The sequence below is a fragment of the Salminus brasiliensis genome, chromosome 13 (genome assembly GCF_030463535.1).
Source record: "Salminus brasiliensis chromosome 13, fSalBra1.hap2, whole genome shotgun sequence".
NCBI lineage: Eukaryota > Metazoa > Chordata > Actinopteri > Characiformes > Bryconidae > Salminus > Salminus brasiliensis.
Genome location: NC_132890.1, coordinates 5626715 through 5642755, shown reverse-complemented (window position 1 = coordinate 5642755; position 16041 = coordinate 5626715). Strand labels below are relative to the sequence as shown.

Here is a 16041-nt window from a genome sequence, read left to right as displayed (position 1 = left end):
TTCATACATAATAAAAAATCTGGCCATAAATGACAGAGATGGGAGATTAAGGGAGGCTCCTCAACTGACACGCTGCAGTCAGCTCCAAAAAACAACCACAAATAGCCAGCCAACAGCGTCCTGTGACCACTGAAAGTATTAAGAAGATGACAACCTCTAAAATCTCATCACCCACTCAGAGTAATGACTGAGGAGGAGGACGAGGCCTTTGATTCATCTTGTGGATTCGAGTGATCTGAGGAGGTTTGCTACAGTCTTGGACAACCCAAGACAAAACTAAATGCCTCCCTAAGTGCCTCCATACTCCAAAAACGCTAGAAACTCCTTTTCCACAGGATATGACTGGATATTATAGACAGCAAAATGCATCCAAATCTTTACTGACTCAGGAGAGCACAGTCCAGACAAATTACTGACATGTTGCATCTAGACAGAATTCAAATGACTGAGAAACTCGATGAACCACCTCCATATATAAAACTAACTCCATCTGAACAGGGCTTTTAATTATGGCTTCCTTGACTTTCTTTGGCATTCAAATGTAAGTCACTCAGCACAGAACCATCAGCTAAAAGCCTTAAATATTAAAATAACTCTAGTTCTATTTTTGGCAAACAATAAAATCAGACTCCAAGGTGACCAAAAGCCGACAATCAAGATAATTAGATACTGCTCCTAGCGTGATGTTGGTCAGCACCGGCGTCTGCTAGCGGTTTCTTCCGAGCACGCTGGCTACCTAGCGATGCTGCATTGGCCGCAATTGGAAAAGAGGCACAGGTGTCGGAGAAGACATGTACAAGTCTTCACCCTACCGGTGTTGGGGGTATTGCTAATAATGGGGGGGTATTGGGTAACTGGCCTTCCAAATTGAGTTTAAAAAATGGGGTAAATTTAACAAAAATGAGGGCATCCAAATTTAACATACTGGTTTATATAATATATGAACAAATAGTGCTGTAATTTCTACACGGTGAAACTAGACCATATGTAAATAGCCCAGAATTTAAACAGAAATATGCACTTTAACCAGAAAATAAAGGTAGAACTTGAGTACAGAGGCAAATACTAAGCCTTTGTCCCAAACATTACTACTGAGTTAACATTATTAACATTATAGAATTAGCAGTTCATTAGTTTTTAATAGTAATTAGTTAATTTTTTTAATCTGTAGTTAATAAAAAGTTATTGATCTTATTTGGACATCTATAGCCTTTTTTTTTAATGCAAAAACAACCACCACTCTAGACCACCAAGGGTTAAATCCTAAAGCATGCTGTGTGCTTTGAGTGTTAGTATTTGAGAGAAGACTCCATGAAGCTCAGGGATTACAGACCGAGCAAGGGTAATGCTATCCAGCTCAGGATCCAGTTTTGGCTCTGACGTGTCTATTACAAAACATGTAGAAAGAGTGGGCACTTCTAATTCTACACCTCACTGTACAGGGCAATAGCTCGAGCTAAGCAAACCATAGCTAAAGATTGTATACGTGTTCTTCACAAGCCAGCAGAACACTAGCGCCTGCTTGGGGAGTGCACTGTGAGCTGTGGGAACCCTGCGATCGGATTGCCTCTTGGCTGAGGCCGGGGCTGTTTGTTCTGGGCTTGGCTGGCTTCTCTTTTACATGCTTTTAATAATGCTGTGATCTGCTTTTAACCCGGGGAATGTGTGTGGCCTGCCTGCCTGCCTCCTGCAGCAGTGCCAGGGACAAGCCTGTGAGCTAGTCTTTGACAAATCCAGAGAATCCAGAGCATACTTCTGACCTGAATCTGTCAGCATATCAAGAGGTCTGCTACTGACTTATAAATACTATCTATAGTCTAAATTTATCCAGATTTACACAACATCTGAACTAGATCACCCCCAATTCTGCACTACTTCAAATACTATGCTCACAGGGAGCCGCTCAAAGAGCACTTATATAAGTACAAATCGTAATGAATAAACATTTATAGTTAAATTTCAATAATTATAAAAAGCATCTACCTCAACAAACTGTTAGATCCTGGGATATGGGGGAAGTATAAAGATTAGCATAAACCTCAGGCTACATTCATGCGCCTGCTTATACTCGAGTTATTAAAGCAGTGTGTGTGAAGGGATGTCTGGTCTGTAGAGCCTATGGGACTCTTCTCTCATTATTAACCCAAATCCACATGCTGGACACATTAGAGGGCAGGGCAGGGCAACAGGATGCTGGTTTAGACAGACAGGCGGCGCGAGTCAATCCGAGCACAACAGAGCCTCTACCTGATGTCGGGTGTGAGAGTTCCGCCGTCCACGGCTATGAGCAAAGACAGAGAGGACAGGAGGAACAGAGGGGACAGGGGAGGGGAAAGGGAGAAAGAAAGAAGCAAAAATCCCAGTTATTTGGACCCAGCACTACAAGCCACCGACAGCAGCCTACAAAGCTGTTATCAGTCTGCCGAAGGCACGAGCAGAGTCAGCTTCACAAAGAGAGAACTTAGGGTGTGTGGCTGCTTTCTCTGTTTGTAAAACACACACACACACACACACACACACACACACACACACACACACTTAACTGCACTCTTACACACACGTGTACACCAAATAAGGGCCTGGCTGATATATAGGCTGAGAGTCTGGCATTATTTACAGTCATCATCCAACACCTGGTTTAGTAAATCAGGGCTTAATGATGGTAAATCAGGTGAGCTGCTGCTGCTGCTGCTGCTGCTGCTGATGGAGTTGAACACATCCTCCACGCTGTGCTGGCTGGACTGGGGGGCGTCCAGGAGAAACCTGGAGGAACCGAGCTCTGAGGATAGCTCACAGGATATCTGTAGATTTTTTGGTCGATTTCAGCTTCCAAACAGGTGCTGAAATTTATTAAAGTGCATCAGCCACACATTTTTCATGGTGTGACAGTCAGCACTAGGTTTATGCATCTGGCCGATTGAGATAAAAAAAAAAAAAAGGGTTTTGATATTAGGTATGTCTTATACGGTAAAAATCAATTACGCCTCACGATTTAGTGATTATTTTGTTCATGAGGCATCAAACTGCCACATTTACAGTCATCACCTATTCACTTCTATGGTTCAGGCTCTGACACCACCAGTTTACTTCTATGACATCCTACAAAGATGATATTAACAAATATGATTAATAAAGTTAAAAAAAATCCTTAGAATATTTATATATATATATATATATATATATATATATATATATATATATATATATATATATATAAAAAAAAGATAAAGAAAGAAAAAAATATTTATTTATTTATTTTTTAAATTTTATGTATTTTTAATGATTTAAAAAATACTATATGGGTACTATATAAGTATATTAAAACATATATTTAGCATATAATTTATTTATTTAGCATAAAATATTATAAACTGATTAAAAAGTAATCCTTAGACTAAATATATATATAAATATATATTTTTTGTTTTTTAAATGTATTTTTTTAAATACTGTTTAAGCCTACTTAAATATATATTTAAGTATATAATTTTTCTCTCCAATTTTACTGTCCTCAATTACCCATCCCAATCGTTAGTACTCTCCCTTGAACACACATATAATGTTGCCGACACTTGGGGGGAGGGGGAGGACTCCTCAGACACATGCGCAACCAGCCGCCGTCTCTTTTTTCGAACTGACACTGACGCAACGGCTAGCAGACGCCCGTGCCAGCCAGCATTACACTGAAGTAATGAGAGACAAAGCCATCTACCCACCCGAAGAGAGCACGGCCAAATTGTGCCCTCTCTGGTTCTGGCTGCTGATGGCGATCCTCGTGTCATAGTGTCAGCACCTTAGTCCGCTGGACCACTTATAGCCCCGATCATGCTACATTATTATTACTGAGATGTTTTTTTGACATTTGAAGTCAAGATCTGACTATTTATAGTTAGAAACTGATGATATGATGATATCAGTCAGTAAAGAATTTGAAATTGGTATTGCACACAATCTTCATATCAGCCAGGCCCTACCTCAAACACCACTCACACACACCCAACGTTCCTCCTGCGCTTGAAGACTCTGTGTGCACAGACTGAATGGACAGACCATAATGATCTCCGGAAAAGGTTGAGGTTAAAGCAGGTTGCTGGAGATCATTATGACACAGACGGCAGTGGGCACATGGGTTGCCGTAACTGCTCCACTTTAGTACCTTTATAAAAGCCTCCAAATTGCCATTAAACAGTTTAACGTTAAAAACCGAGCGAGGTCTGGGCCTCCGAGTTCCGTAAGGTTTAGGAGGAAGGTTTGGAGGCCTGTGACATGGGGAGAAATGCATATATACACACACACTGAAAACACAGCAGTACACTCATTCTTCAAGAGAATAAAACAAACACATGAACATTTACAATATTACATTTGGTCACAGATAAGACTCAACCTCATAGTTTATGCTGCATTAATGTCACCCCCTGTAAGACCAGACCACTCCTCATGGACATGATGCTATAGCTCTAAATAATATGTGGGCTCGCCCTTTAAGGCTCAGTGCAAAAGGACTCCTGCAGGGCTGGACACAGCCCAGCTCAGTGAACTGCACACACCGATCTCCTGTCCATACACCTCACTTCCACCACACATCAAAGGCCATGGAAAGATCAGGCCTGCTGGGAGCAGCGAGAGCTATCGTGTGTGAGCGAGAAGCCCCAGGCACGGCAGCTAGTTGGTGGGGAGAGGGGGCAGTGCTGGTGGGGGGCTGTGCTGTATTTACTACTGCCTATAAAGGCACACACTGTCAGAAACCATCAGCAAGACTGTTTAAGATTATCTAGCATCTCAGCATGGTTTCAGATAAGTGACGAGACTTAGCGACTTGTTTACTGTCAAATCAGAAAATGCCTCCGAAAAAGCAGAGTTAAAGGAGGCATCGAATGTCCAACTGTACGGACATACCGTGAACCTCAGATCTAAACCTGTGAACCTAAAGCAAAAGCCTTATGAGGCTAAAAGCAAAAGATACTTGCCTAAAAACGTTAACACTAGACGGACCCTAGCAAGGAGAACGGCTGAACTAAGCCTAAAAGCTACTGCAGAAGGGAGAATGGCTGGTTAGACGCTAAAAGCTATTGCTGGTCGCATTAGACTAGGGAGAATTGATAGCAATGCTAGCAGCACAGGAGAAGGAAGAATGGCTAGCCAGAGGCAAAAACCTAACACTAGGAGCAAAAGCTAAATGCACTGGAGGACTGTACTGCGGTGCACCCAGCCGCCCGGCTACAATCTTTCCAGGTAGCTAACTGCAGACCGTGCCGACTGGACACAGAGAGAATCCAGAGGGGACATCTTGGGAACAATTACAAAAATATATTAGTTTGTATTTGCACTTGTTACAGTTTTAAACTATGCTAGGCTAAGGTCGGCAAGGCCATGCTATGCTGTGCAGTCTCAGTGACGTAAATCAGCCAAGAAAGGAGATCTTTAGCCTCTCAGTAAAACGAAAATCAGCCCGTTTTATTCGGAGGCAAAATAACAGGGTGGTAAATAGACTTGTAATATTGCACCTGAGCATTTGGTACTAAAAACAAAGTCACAGGCTGGCTATTTATACATTACAAATAACCTTTATGACACTTTCTAACCTCCACTGTTAATATTTCTCAACATTGATAAGATTTCCTAATACGTCCTCATTGTACTGCACTCTAGAGTTTGACTCTGAGAGGCAACGACTACCAGAACTTCCAGGATTCTCATAAAAGGGACACAAGGACATGCAAGTATTCATCAAGAGAAACTATTTCTCTAGTGTGAATAACATCCAGTAAGCCAGCCCCTTCAGAAACACTTCACTGTCACCTTCAGTGTCTAAAACAACACAGCAGCACTCTCCATCGCAGCGGGAAGGAGAGCGTTTTCATCTGCTTACAAAGTGTGTCCTGAAGACTTTTGCTATTTCTGAGCGGAGCCAACTCTATAGCTCTCCGGTGGAGCAGACAGGACTAGAGGGATGGAACCCTGGGGACCAGAATATTGCTCCTGCCCGTCACACTGGGCCCAGGCTCTATTTAGACACAGGAGAGTCCAAAACATCTCAGAAACTTGCTGAACTTTCAGGGTAAACTTCTGGGGTTTTACAGAAAGCTGCAAATAATAACTTTCCATCCATTTTTAAAAGGTGTCCACCATTGGATTGTGCACTGTTCTGATATCATCAAAGAAACAACAGTACGTGCATCAATAAAAGCCACAAGGCACTTTATAGGGAGCAAGGAAGAAGTCAATAATGGTGATGGAAGACCACAGTTTGGAAAAGCTCAATTTCTTCAGCACAATCTCTGACCTTCAGCCTGTTCTTGGAAAGAATGGTCTAAAAATGTTGAATACGAGAGAGAGGGAGTTTACCTTGTGGTCATGTACTCTGCTCGGTGACCTAGACAGAGAAGACAAGAGAGAGCGAGAGAGGCAGAGAAAGACAAAGACAGAGAGAGAGAGAGTCAGTGGTGTGCTAGACTGCCTCGGCCCAATGTGCACCCAGTAAGGCATATGTGTACAGCCATCTGGCTCCAATCTGGGCACCCGCTCATTCACACCTTACTGAGTTTGAAGTTGAGGCTTGTTTTAAACTTGAAACTTTGCTCAGACGCCCATCTCCCATGACTCAGGCAGTCAGTCAGCTAGCTGTAGGGCCGGCCCTGTGGAGAGTCCACCCCCCACCCCCCCTCCGAGCCTGACTGACAGCTGAGAAGGCAGACAGGCTGGGGCTGGACAGCAAGGACGTAACATGCCTACTGTACTGACAGCCCACCCATGCAGCTCACGCCAGCGCAGGCCTGGACAGCGCCGGCAGGGTGTTTACACTAGATCTGTGATGCGCTGCAGGGCAGCCTGGCCTGCTGTACAGCTCTGGACCTGCCAGGAGTGCTGGAGGCTTGTTAGCCAACAAGAGGGGCGTTTGAGAGGGTAAATAACCCTCTTTTTACTTTTTCGTTTCACATTTTAAGGAAGTCAATGCAATAGATTTTATTCCAAGTCATTTAGAAGCATTTCTATTGGTCTGTTTATTATGTTGATATTTAATTGATGGAAAATAGCAGAAATTGAGACATTGTGCGGACTTGAGATGATTACCTTCTCCCAGGGCTCTCTTTAGCAGGTCATGCTTGGCCTGAAGCTTGGCAATGAGATTGCTGCCTTCCAGAAATTCACGGAATTTCTGCAAAAAAAACCAGAAAACATCCAGCAGCAAAATAAAGACTCCAGCTGGCTATTAGAGACATTAGCCTGCAAGGCCGCAGGGTAATGATGGGCAGCAAAGGACAAAGCCCATTAAAAGCTCTCTCCATTTTCTTACTCCTAGTGCTTTAGCATCTCCTGAGTAGGGTTGCAACAGCATCAGATTTTCAGGGTATGAAAACTCTCTCTGAAAATATCACAGTTTTGCAAAATCACAATATATAATATTTCAGAATTCTTCTTTGCTATTGTTGTTTTTCTTATTATAATTATTATAATTATACATTTATACTTGACTATGATTAAAGCTTAACACAGTGTATTATTGGAAGTGTATGTCAAATGTCCAGGTAATGATTAACTTCATTATGAGTAAATGTGCTGAATATTTATTATATTAATCAATTATTATTTTTTTTTTTTTACTTAAGAACAGTAAGCAATTGGTGGGATTCTCTAATTGGTTGCAATTTCCCCCCCAATACTGGCTCAAGCAAATGTACACAGTATAATAATCATCAATTTTCATACCATGGTGTACCTACAACCGGATACCACAATATCCTGTGCAACCCTACCACAGGACATTCAGAAATATGACCTACTGGAAATGGAGAGCATCAATATTATCAAAATATCAACATCGACTAATGACAGCATGGGGAGAACTGGTCTTCACCATGAAGTAGAACTGCTCAGTCTCCTGCTGGTTGGCACGTCTCTTGGCGATGCTGGGTTTGCTGAGGTACGTCTCAGAAACAGTAGACTTGACTGACTCAGTGGAGCGGCTGTGGTGGAAACACTCCGAGACGTCATAGTCCTCAATGGTCACCATGTCCTGGATGGTGGTCAGAGTGGCCTCAGAGGTCTTCTTGATCTACAGGGAACCAAGAGGATTCAGCTGAGTAACACGATTGAATAAGTTTATTAATTATTATTAATTCCTAATCATTTTGTTTGAGGTTTCTATACAGTCACTGCTCCACTGTGCCGGCGCGGTTCAAGAGAAAACAGAAAAGGAGAAGGAAACCTTAGATAAAGTCAATGTGGTGTCAAAACCACTATGTCACGACAAGAACAGCAGCCAGGAACGTAGGCGGTAGAGAGGAACGAGGTCCGGAGAAGCTCTCGCACTGTGAGAATATGCAAAGAACCTGCTCTCCTCTCCGACTGTCCATACCTGCCATGTTCACTGTGACAAATGCATCAGACCTTGAACACGACACCAGACCAAAGCAATCAATCTGCAGCACTCGAAGAGCGGAGAGGAGGAAGCCTGGAAGGGATGTTATTCATTCAGGCTTTTAGAATTCATTTCCAATGCCTCTTCTCCGCCGGCGACGCAGCATTTCCATAAGCTTATAAATGTCAAGGACTGTTTCAGAGCGTCCCATCAGACAGAGCTTTACTGAACAGTGCTGGCACGAGGCCTCCGACCCTCCCCCTGTTCTCCTTTTTAACTACTCATAACAAAGTCATACTGACCACAGTATACTAACAAGCAGGCAATGCTGATTATATCAATATTATTATTATTATTATTATTATTAACAGCAAGGTCATGTTATAGCAGCACCCTATACACTCTTTAACAGTAGGCACTATGAGAAAATTCACTGTCCAAATGTTTGTGGACACCCTTTCTACTGAATGCAATCAGCTACTATAAGTTCAGATCAGATGTGCAAATGCATACACACACCCAGCTTGTCTAGACCTTGTAGAGAAATACTGCCAATAGAATAGGACTCCCTGAAGCAGATAAACAAAATGAACCTGTTGGCACCACCATGCTGTCTAATGCCACAAGTGAGCTAGAGGTGGGGTATAAAGCCCCCCAGCATTGAGCTGTGGAGCAGTGGAAGAACTGTGTTCTCTGGAATGATGGATGCTGCTCCATCCAGTACTTTAGGGAGGAGTTAGGGATGGTGATCATCCAACATCCTGACCTCACTAACACTCTTGTCGCTAAATGCCATCAAATCCTCCAGAATCTAGTAGAAATTCTTCTTCCCTGGACAGTAGAGACAGTTACTCCAACAAAAGTATGGCAAACTCTTTGTAATACCTTTGATTCTTTACAGGGACTTGACAAGCGGCGTGTACATTTGCACATCTGTGTCAACAATGGCTGAAGTGGCCGAATGCATTCATTAGAAAGGCTGCCCACAAACATTTGGGCATATAGTATCAACATCAATAACATAAATATTAAAATAATGCTTAATTACAGCCCTACAGAAAAAGACAAGAGAGGGAGTATGAAGAACACGGTGTTCAAATGAAGCTTGCTTTAGCCTCCTAGATCAGAAAGGCAAGACAGTGAGTCTCATTCTTTCTCTCAAGTACATATAAGCAGTGTTGAGAGGCTGTCAAGCTCAAACAGCTCCACCAGAATCACTGCAGGTGTCTCTGCCTCTGAGAAAGATGAATAAAACCGAGCTCTCCAGTCAGAAACCTTATATATAAGGTTTTTACAGGCAGTATGAGGCCTCACAGTCACGCCCAGTGAGCTCATACCCCCCCATTAACCCTGAGGGCCAGGCTGAGCCGCACCCTAAAGCCTCCTCCTCCCATACGAATCAATGGAGGATGACCTCAAAGCTAATGGAGACCAGTAGCCTAGTCCTATGGATCACAGCTGTCTCGTAGCCGGCCTATTTCGACCCGGATGACTCACTGGCTCACTTTGTTGGGAGTCTGTACACACTGCGAGGTTACTGTCTCCTCCACAGAGCCGCCACACCTGTTTGCGAACACAATTCTGGACGGATGTGGCCGGGAGAAAAGGGCAAGCTTCAAATAGTGCGAAACCGAGGGCGAACCCCTGCAAGTCAGAGCAGAGCTGAAATGCAGCAGAAAAACGGGGGAATCAATCTGCTTCACATACATCAAGAGTGTCAAATGAAAGAGCCTCGCCACAAAGCCACTTTAAAAAGAGATTTTAAAACTCAATCAATTACGTCCTGTGCAGCGGAACTCTCCGAGGAGAGGGCTGCCTCCAGCAGTGCCTCTCATGCGAGACTGTTAAAGAGAAGAGGGGGGAAAAAGGCATTTAAGCTGATGAACAGGATGAAGACATTCTGGCAAGTTTTTAAGACTGTGTTAAAAAAAAAAAAAAAGCCCCTCAAAGCACAATAATGTGAGCCGTTATTAATCCGTTCCTAAAAGGAAACAACGCTGAAGGAAATGAAGCCTTTGTCCAAGTTTCACACACTTCACTGAGATTAGTGTGGGGTGTGTGTACAGCTGAATGCAACATTTTGGACATTCCTGCAGCTTTTAAAGTAGTTAAAATAACCCAGAACGCCTCGGCTGTTGGCCATTCAGAGTCATTGCGTCAAAAGTGAAGGAAAAGAAAGATTATGATAAGTGATTCCAAACTTTTGAATGGTAGTAAATCCTCGCTGTCCAATGAAAAACATGCATCTCCAAAATGGAGACTTTAGAGGAGAAGGCAAACATGTGAACTCTTAATGGAAGTCAATGTAAATTAAGAGTTTATTCCAGGTCATTTGGATTTGCATTTCTATTGGTCTATTCGTCCAGAATTATTTACACAGTGTGCAGAACAGCTATCAGCAAATTCAGGGTTCAAACCATGGAGATAATTAGAAATGGAGAAAATTGAAGATACATGTTTTTCATTGGACAGCAGTGATTAAATGTTTAAAATTATACTAAACATATACATAGCTGCTGTCCAATGAGCTTTTGCCATGGTTTGAACCCTGTAGCAAATTCTGGATGAATAGACCAATAGAAATCCTCCAAATTACCTGGAATAAACTCTTATTTTACATTGACTTCCATTCACAGCTAAGCCCTTCAATTGAAAGTAAGCACACATACACATATACACATATACACATATATATATGTATGCATGTATGTGTGTGTGTATATCATTATATATCATTACTGTCATGCAAAAACCTTTCATCTCCAAAACGGAAACTTTACCGGAGAAGACAAAAAACTTAACTTTCAATGGAAGTCATTTGAAAAAGTCATTTGAGCATTTCTATTGGTCCACTCATCATGACATTTTGACACAAGAACAACTGGCATATTCTCATTGTGTCAAAAAAGTGAAAAACAGCCAAAATGAAGATTTAAAGGTCTTTTCCTTTTTCGGATGTACAGTCTCAGTGCTAACGTATGCAGACACTCCTTTTCATGAGTGATTTCAGCAGCTTTATACTGATACTGCACCCATTACTCACACAGGCCTTTATTTGCACATGCACAGCTTGTTTAATCTCAACAGATGCCGTGGAACTGACTTCTCTAGCGCGCCGGAGCTCCAACCAATACCTCTGGGATGAGTGAGCGAGTTATCCCTTGAGTGGCGTTTTGATCTATGATTAATCCTCCATTATCAGTACCTGACCTCACTAATGCTGTTATGGCCGAATGCCCTCAAACCTTCTCAGCAATGTTGCAAAATCTAGCATGCAAGGCAGAAGAGTAGAGGCCGTTACTGCAGCAAAGGCACAACACACTCCCTATTATGACCATCGATTCAAAAAGCAACTCTGGAGGAGTAGGTGTCCACAAAGTTTTGGCCATAGTGTATATTTTGCATATATTAAAATGTACCACCCAGAATCCTTTGAAGTCCAAAATTTTTGATGCACTGAAGCCACACGGTTAATGTAGCCAACAAGTCACGCTGATTGCTCCTGGATGGCTGCTAGCACTGTTTTTAGCTAAGCCTTTTCGTAGAGAACAGTGAGAACGGTACCTCACGCAGTTCCAGAAACCGCATTAAAAAAGTCTGCCTGATATTTACCAACAACTCAAGGCAGCTTGAGGCACGTCTGCCATGGTCTGAGCCTGCACAGTGCTGAGCCTTCCACACTGCTAATTGGCGACCATAAGCTTCCGTTGCTTTCAGCTATATTGGCCTTGCAGCTTTAGCAAATTAGCCAAGCTAACAAAGCTTGAAAGCTTCAGAAACCAAACACCGTCTCATCAACGGGATTTGGTTTAAGGGGAAGCTTGTGTGTGCGAGTGAATCGGACTTTTCACAAACCATTCCTTTAAGACTTTAAGACTGTTATTGCCGCGCTAGGCCGCTGTGCATGTTTTTTTTTTCTCAGCTACCTATAATCACACCCCCGACTGCCTGCACTGCAGAGACCTCCCACGAACGAACAGACGAACTCTCCCTACTTAAAAACCTTTAGATTTGATGTATTATTCATTATAGTACCGGCTCTGCTGACATGGCTTACACCAGGGCTTTTCGGAAAGTTTATTTGATGTGAGAACTGAAGCCCACCGAACAACCCGAGGAGCAGAGAGCCCCTCTTTAGCACCTTTTCTTTTCTTTCTTTTTTTTTTTAATGATTAGCGCTGGTACCAACGTGTGTAGCGGCCCGTTTAACAGCAGAGGGCTAACTGTTAGACAAGCTATCAGCAATCAGTGATTTCACACGGCAGTAGGCTCAGGGCACACATCTCCTCCGCTTTGATGTGCCTCCCTGAGGTTTATCTCCAGCAAAACAAACAGATCCTTCCCACAGAGAGCTGCAGTTTGGACGGCTGTGGTTTTAGTGCGAGACGCAGAAAGAATATCTATTAGAAAGGCAAGAGGAGGGAGGGATGGAGGGAGGGAGGGGTGGCTGAGGGAACCAGAAAGAAAGATGAAGAGAGGCAGAGTAAGAGATATAAAGTGCGCATCACTTTCGCCCATGTCTCATCTCCTAATCTCTCTGGCAAACACTCTGTACTTCATTAAATTATTAGCTCTGCGGGAGGAAAAAGGGGAACGAGAGCGGAATAGGGAATGAAGTGAGATGAAGAGTCCGCTGAGGGATAAGATCGCAGAACGCCTCCCTGCTTTCTGCTGAAGGTGTGTGAGAGCGTGTCTCAGGGCGAGTGGTATATGGAGACTGTCAGTAGAGCTAATAAAGTATTCATCAGTTGATCTCTCTCTCTTTCTGGGTTTCTGCTCTGCAATGCTTTGCTGGCTGTAGGAAACAGCTGCACCAGTTCGGTTCAACTTTTCAGCTGGAGAAGACCTTGCTCTGCGTCCGGGATGTACGCGGTGCATCTCCTGACTGCTGAAGTTCCAGTTTTTGGCCCAGTTGTGTGACAGTTCCATGACGCCATCAGCAATATCAGTGTTCCAGGAAATGCCCTGACCTCACATCCTATCCTGATGTGCTTTTTGCTGCACTGGCCTTTACAGGACCGTAGCCCACTACGTCCCCATCACAGCAGCTCAGGGCATCATGCCCCCCAAGCACACAGACAGACTTTAAAAGCACATCCTGGACAAAACTGCCAAGAACCTTGTGTCCCAAAAACAAACTGGACTTGGAGAGTGAGTGTAACTTGTGACTCGCTGTACTTACAGGAGCCTGAAATACTGCATGCATTACAAAAATACCACATCCTGCAAACAACAACCAGTTATGTTATATATATTAGGAAAATTAAGTTTGTGGACACCCCTTCTAATGAAAGCATTCAGATACTTTAAGTTGCACCCATTGCTGACATAGATATGCAAATGCACACACAGCTTGTCCAGTCCCTGTAGAGAAGCATTACCAATAGAATAGGACTCTCTAGAGCAGATAAACATCAACCTACTGGCACCATGCCTAGTGCAGGTGTGGACTAAAGGGTTTAAAGCCTCACAGCAGTGAGCTGTGGAGCAGTGAAGCTGTGTAGCTGTGTTTACTGGAATGGTAGTGGTGCTCCATCCAATACTACAGGTTGGACCCTGAACCCTTAGTGATCAGGCCCCACTGCAGGGCAGGTAGACTGTACTGCAGAGCACTCAGCAACCCCTGGCAAGACCTACGCAGTCTGATCCATGCTTATAAGGAAATGCCATAAAAAAACAAAAAAAACATGTAAGACAGATGATTTAGAGACCACCATGGGTTTGCAAATAGAAGAATGCAGAGATACCGATCTCCTTTTCCTGCCAACCCAAGGAGAATGTCTGAGCCTCCCATCAGAGTCACCTGTGGCACCTCTGTCTGCTCTCAGTGGCCCACCACACTGCCTGCACGACCTTCTCGACGCCAGCAGAAGGAAAGAAAAGCACGGGAATGTGGCGCTGTAAAAGGAATGGAATCGCTTGTGATTATGCCACCAGAGGGGTGCTGCTGGAGCTCTTCCTGGTCACTCGCTTCTTAATCCTGCAGGCGTTCAGACAGCGGTCCAAAGGCCGTTTTAGACGTAGCAGCCCTGGGATGAGCTTCAGATGGTGGTTGAGGGAAAAGAAAAAGGAAAAAAAGAAGCAGACAGGGTTCGGAAATAAAAAGGGGGCGACTGAGAAAAGCCTGTTTGTGCGTCACTGGGGTAATCCAGAGGACAGCAGAACCGTCGCAGTGAGGACACCGCCATCCTTGGCCATTCCCTCTAAAGCCTCTCCTGCAATTAGCTCTTGGCAATTCAATTATGCACACAAATCTACTGTAATGCTGCCTCATTCTGGTGCAATAAAAAAGAGATGAAGGGTATCTTCAAGGATTTGGCTTCCATATCTCAGCAAGAGCTTCACAACGTAATAACACAGCAACAGGTCTGGTGCAGAACAGGGGTGAGTGCACATGTCAAGGGTTCTGCCACTATCCCTGCTACAGGCTTCACGATGCTCTATATGTCCAAATATCTCTGGACACCCCTTCTAATGAATGCATTGCACCCATTGCTGACACAGCTTGTCTGGTCCCTGTAGAAAACTGCATATAGAATAGGACTCCATGCTGCCTAATGCCAGGTGTGGTGCTATAGAGGGGTATAAAGCCCCTCAGCATTGAGCTGTGGAGCAGCGGAAGAACTGTGCTCTCTGAAAAGATGGTGATGATGGTGCTCCATCCAATACTTTTGGGATGAGTTGGGGCTGATGAGGTGGGGTGGTGATCATCCAACATCCTGACCTCACAATTATTCTTATCGCTGACTGCAATCAAATTCTCACAGCAATGCTCCTCCAAAATCTAGAAGAAAGCTTTTCCTGGACAGTAGAAACAGTCACTCCAACACAAGCAGGATAAACTGTTTTTGTTATATCCTAGATGTCAGAAGAAACTATGAATGAGCAGGTGTCCCAATACTTTTGTCCATATAGTGTATTCCATAGAAGAATCACGCTTGATTCTCTGGTGGAAAGAAAATGGCTTTGGGAACATGAGCAACCTTTCAAAGGATCAAATCTTCTGTACATTATCTAAAGGTCTTCAGAAGTACTAGAGAAGTCTAGCTCACCTCCTCATTCTCGATCTTCAGCGTGGCCAGACGGGACTGAAGCTGCTGGAACCTGAGCACCAGCTCAGCCTGGACAGGGGGCTGAGCCGTGATCTGACACACCTGAGGAAGAAAAAGAGCAACACGTCAGAAAACCCAGCCGTCTCTTCCCTCCCTCAAATCGAAACTGAGATTCTCCCCAAATAACAACCAAAATTCTCCTCAATTTTCCCCCCGGGGAGGGGGGGGGTTGGCACTTGGGAAAGGACGAGATGCCCCTGGAAAAATCATCATGGTTAGCCATTAGGATGCCAAACACGTTTCAATTCCATCTGCTTTTGCTGACCGAGACTCCCTCGCCACAAAGCAACTGGTTGTAAACTTTGCACAGACGTGATATCAGTGACAAAACGGCCAATTAGGGAGCAAAACTCAATAAAGTAGCAATGAGAGGAACACCTTGGGGCGAGAAAAGCAATGTGATTTGTGCATAAACGCTGCTCTGGCGGCTGAGACATATTAAAACTGGGAAATGAAACCGCTCTAACCACAGCTAGTCCAGCTCCTCATTAGCATGCCTTTTTCACTCTGCTGTGCTGAGCTATTGTAATCCAAACCAGAGGAATGAGGTTAACGTATGAGGCTGCA

The 16041-nt window shown here is 43.8% G+C and overlaps 1 protein-coding gene across 3 annotated transcripts in view; it reads right to left on the bottom strand.

Moving 5' to 3' along the window:
• The window catches only part of srgap1a (SLIT-ROBO Rho GTPase activating protein 1a), a 110449-nt gene that overhangs the window by 35176 nt on the left and 59232 nt on the right, over positions 1-16041 (bottom strand). For 2 of the 3 annotated variants that reach the window (XM_072694558.1, XM_072694559.1), the window contains exons 8-12: positions 15415-15516; positions 7859-8056; positions 7075-7159; positions 6349-6376; positions 2248-2281 (exon numbers count right to left, since the gene is read on the bottom strand). In XM_072694558.1, coding sequence (XP_072550659.1) covers positions 2248-2281; positions 6349-6376; positions 7075-7159; positions 7859-8056; positions 15415-15516 — 447 coding nt within the window. Of the gene's footprint in view, positions 1-2247; positions 2282-4156; positions 4260-6348; positions 6377-7074; positions 7160-7858; positions 8057-15414; positions 15517-16041 lie in introns of all 3 variants that reach the window. The other variant, XM_072694560.1, reaches the window with a different exon arrangement.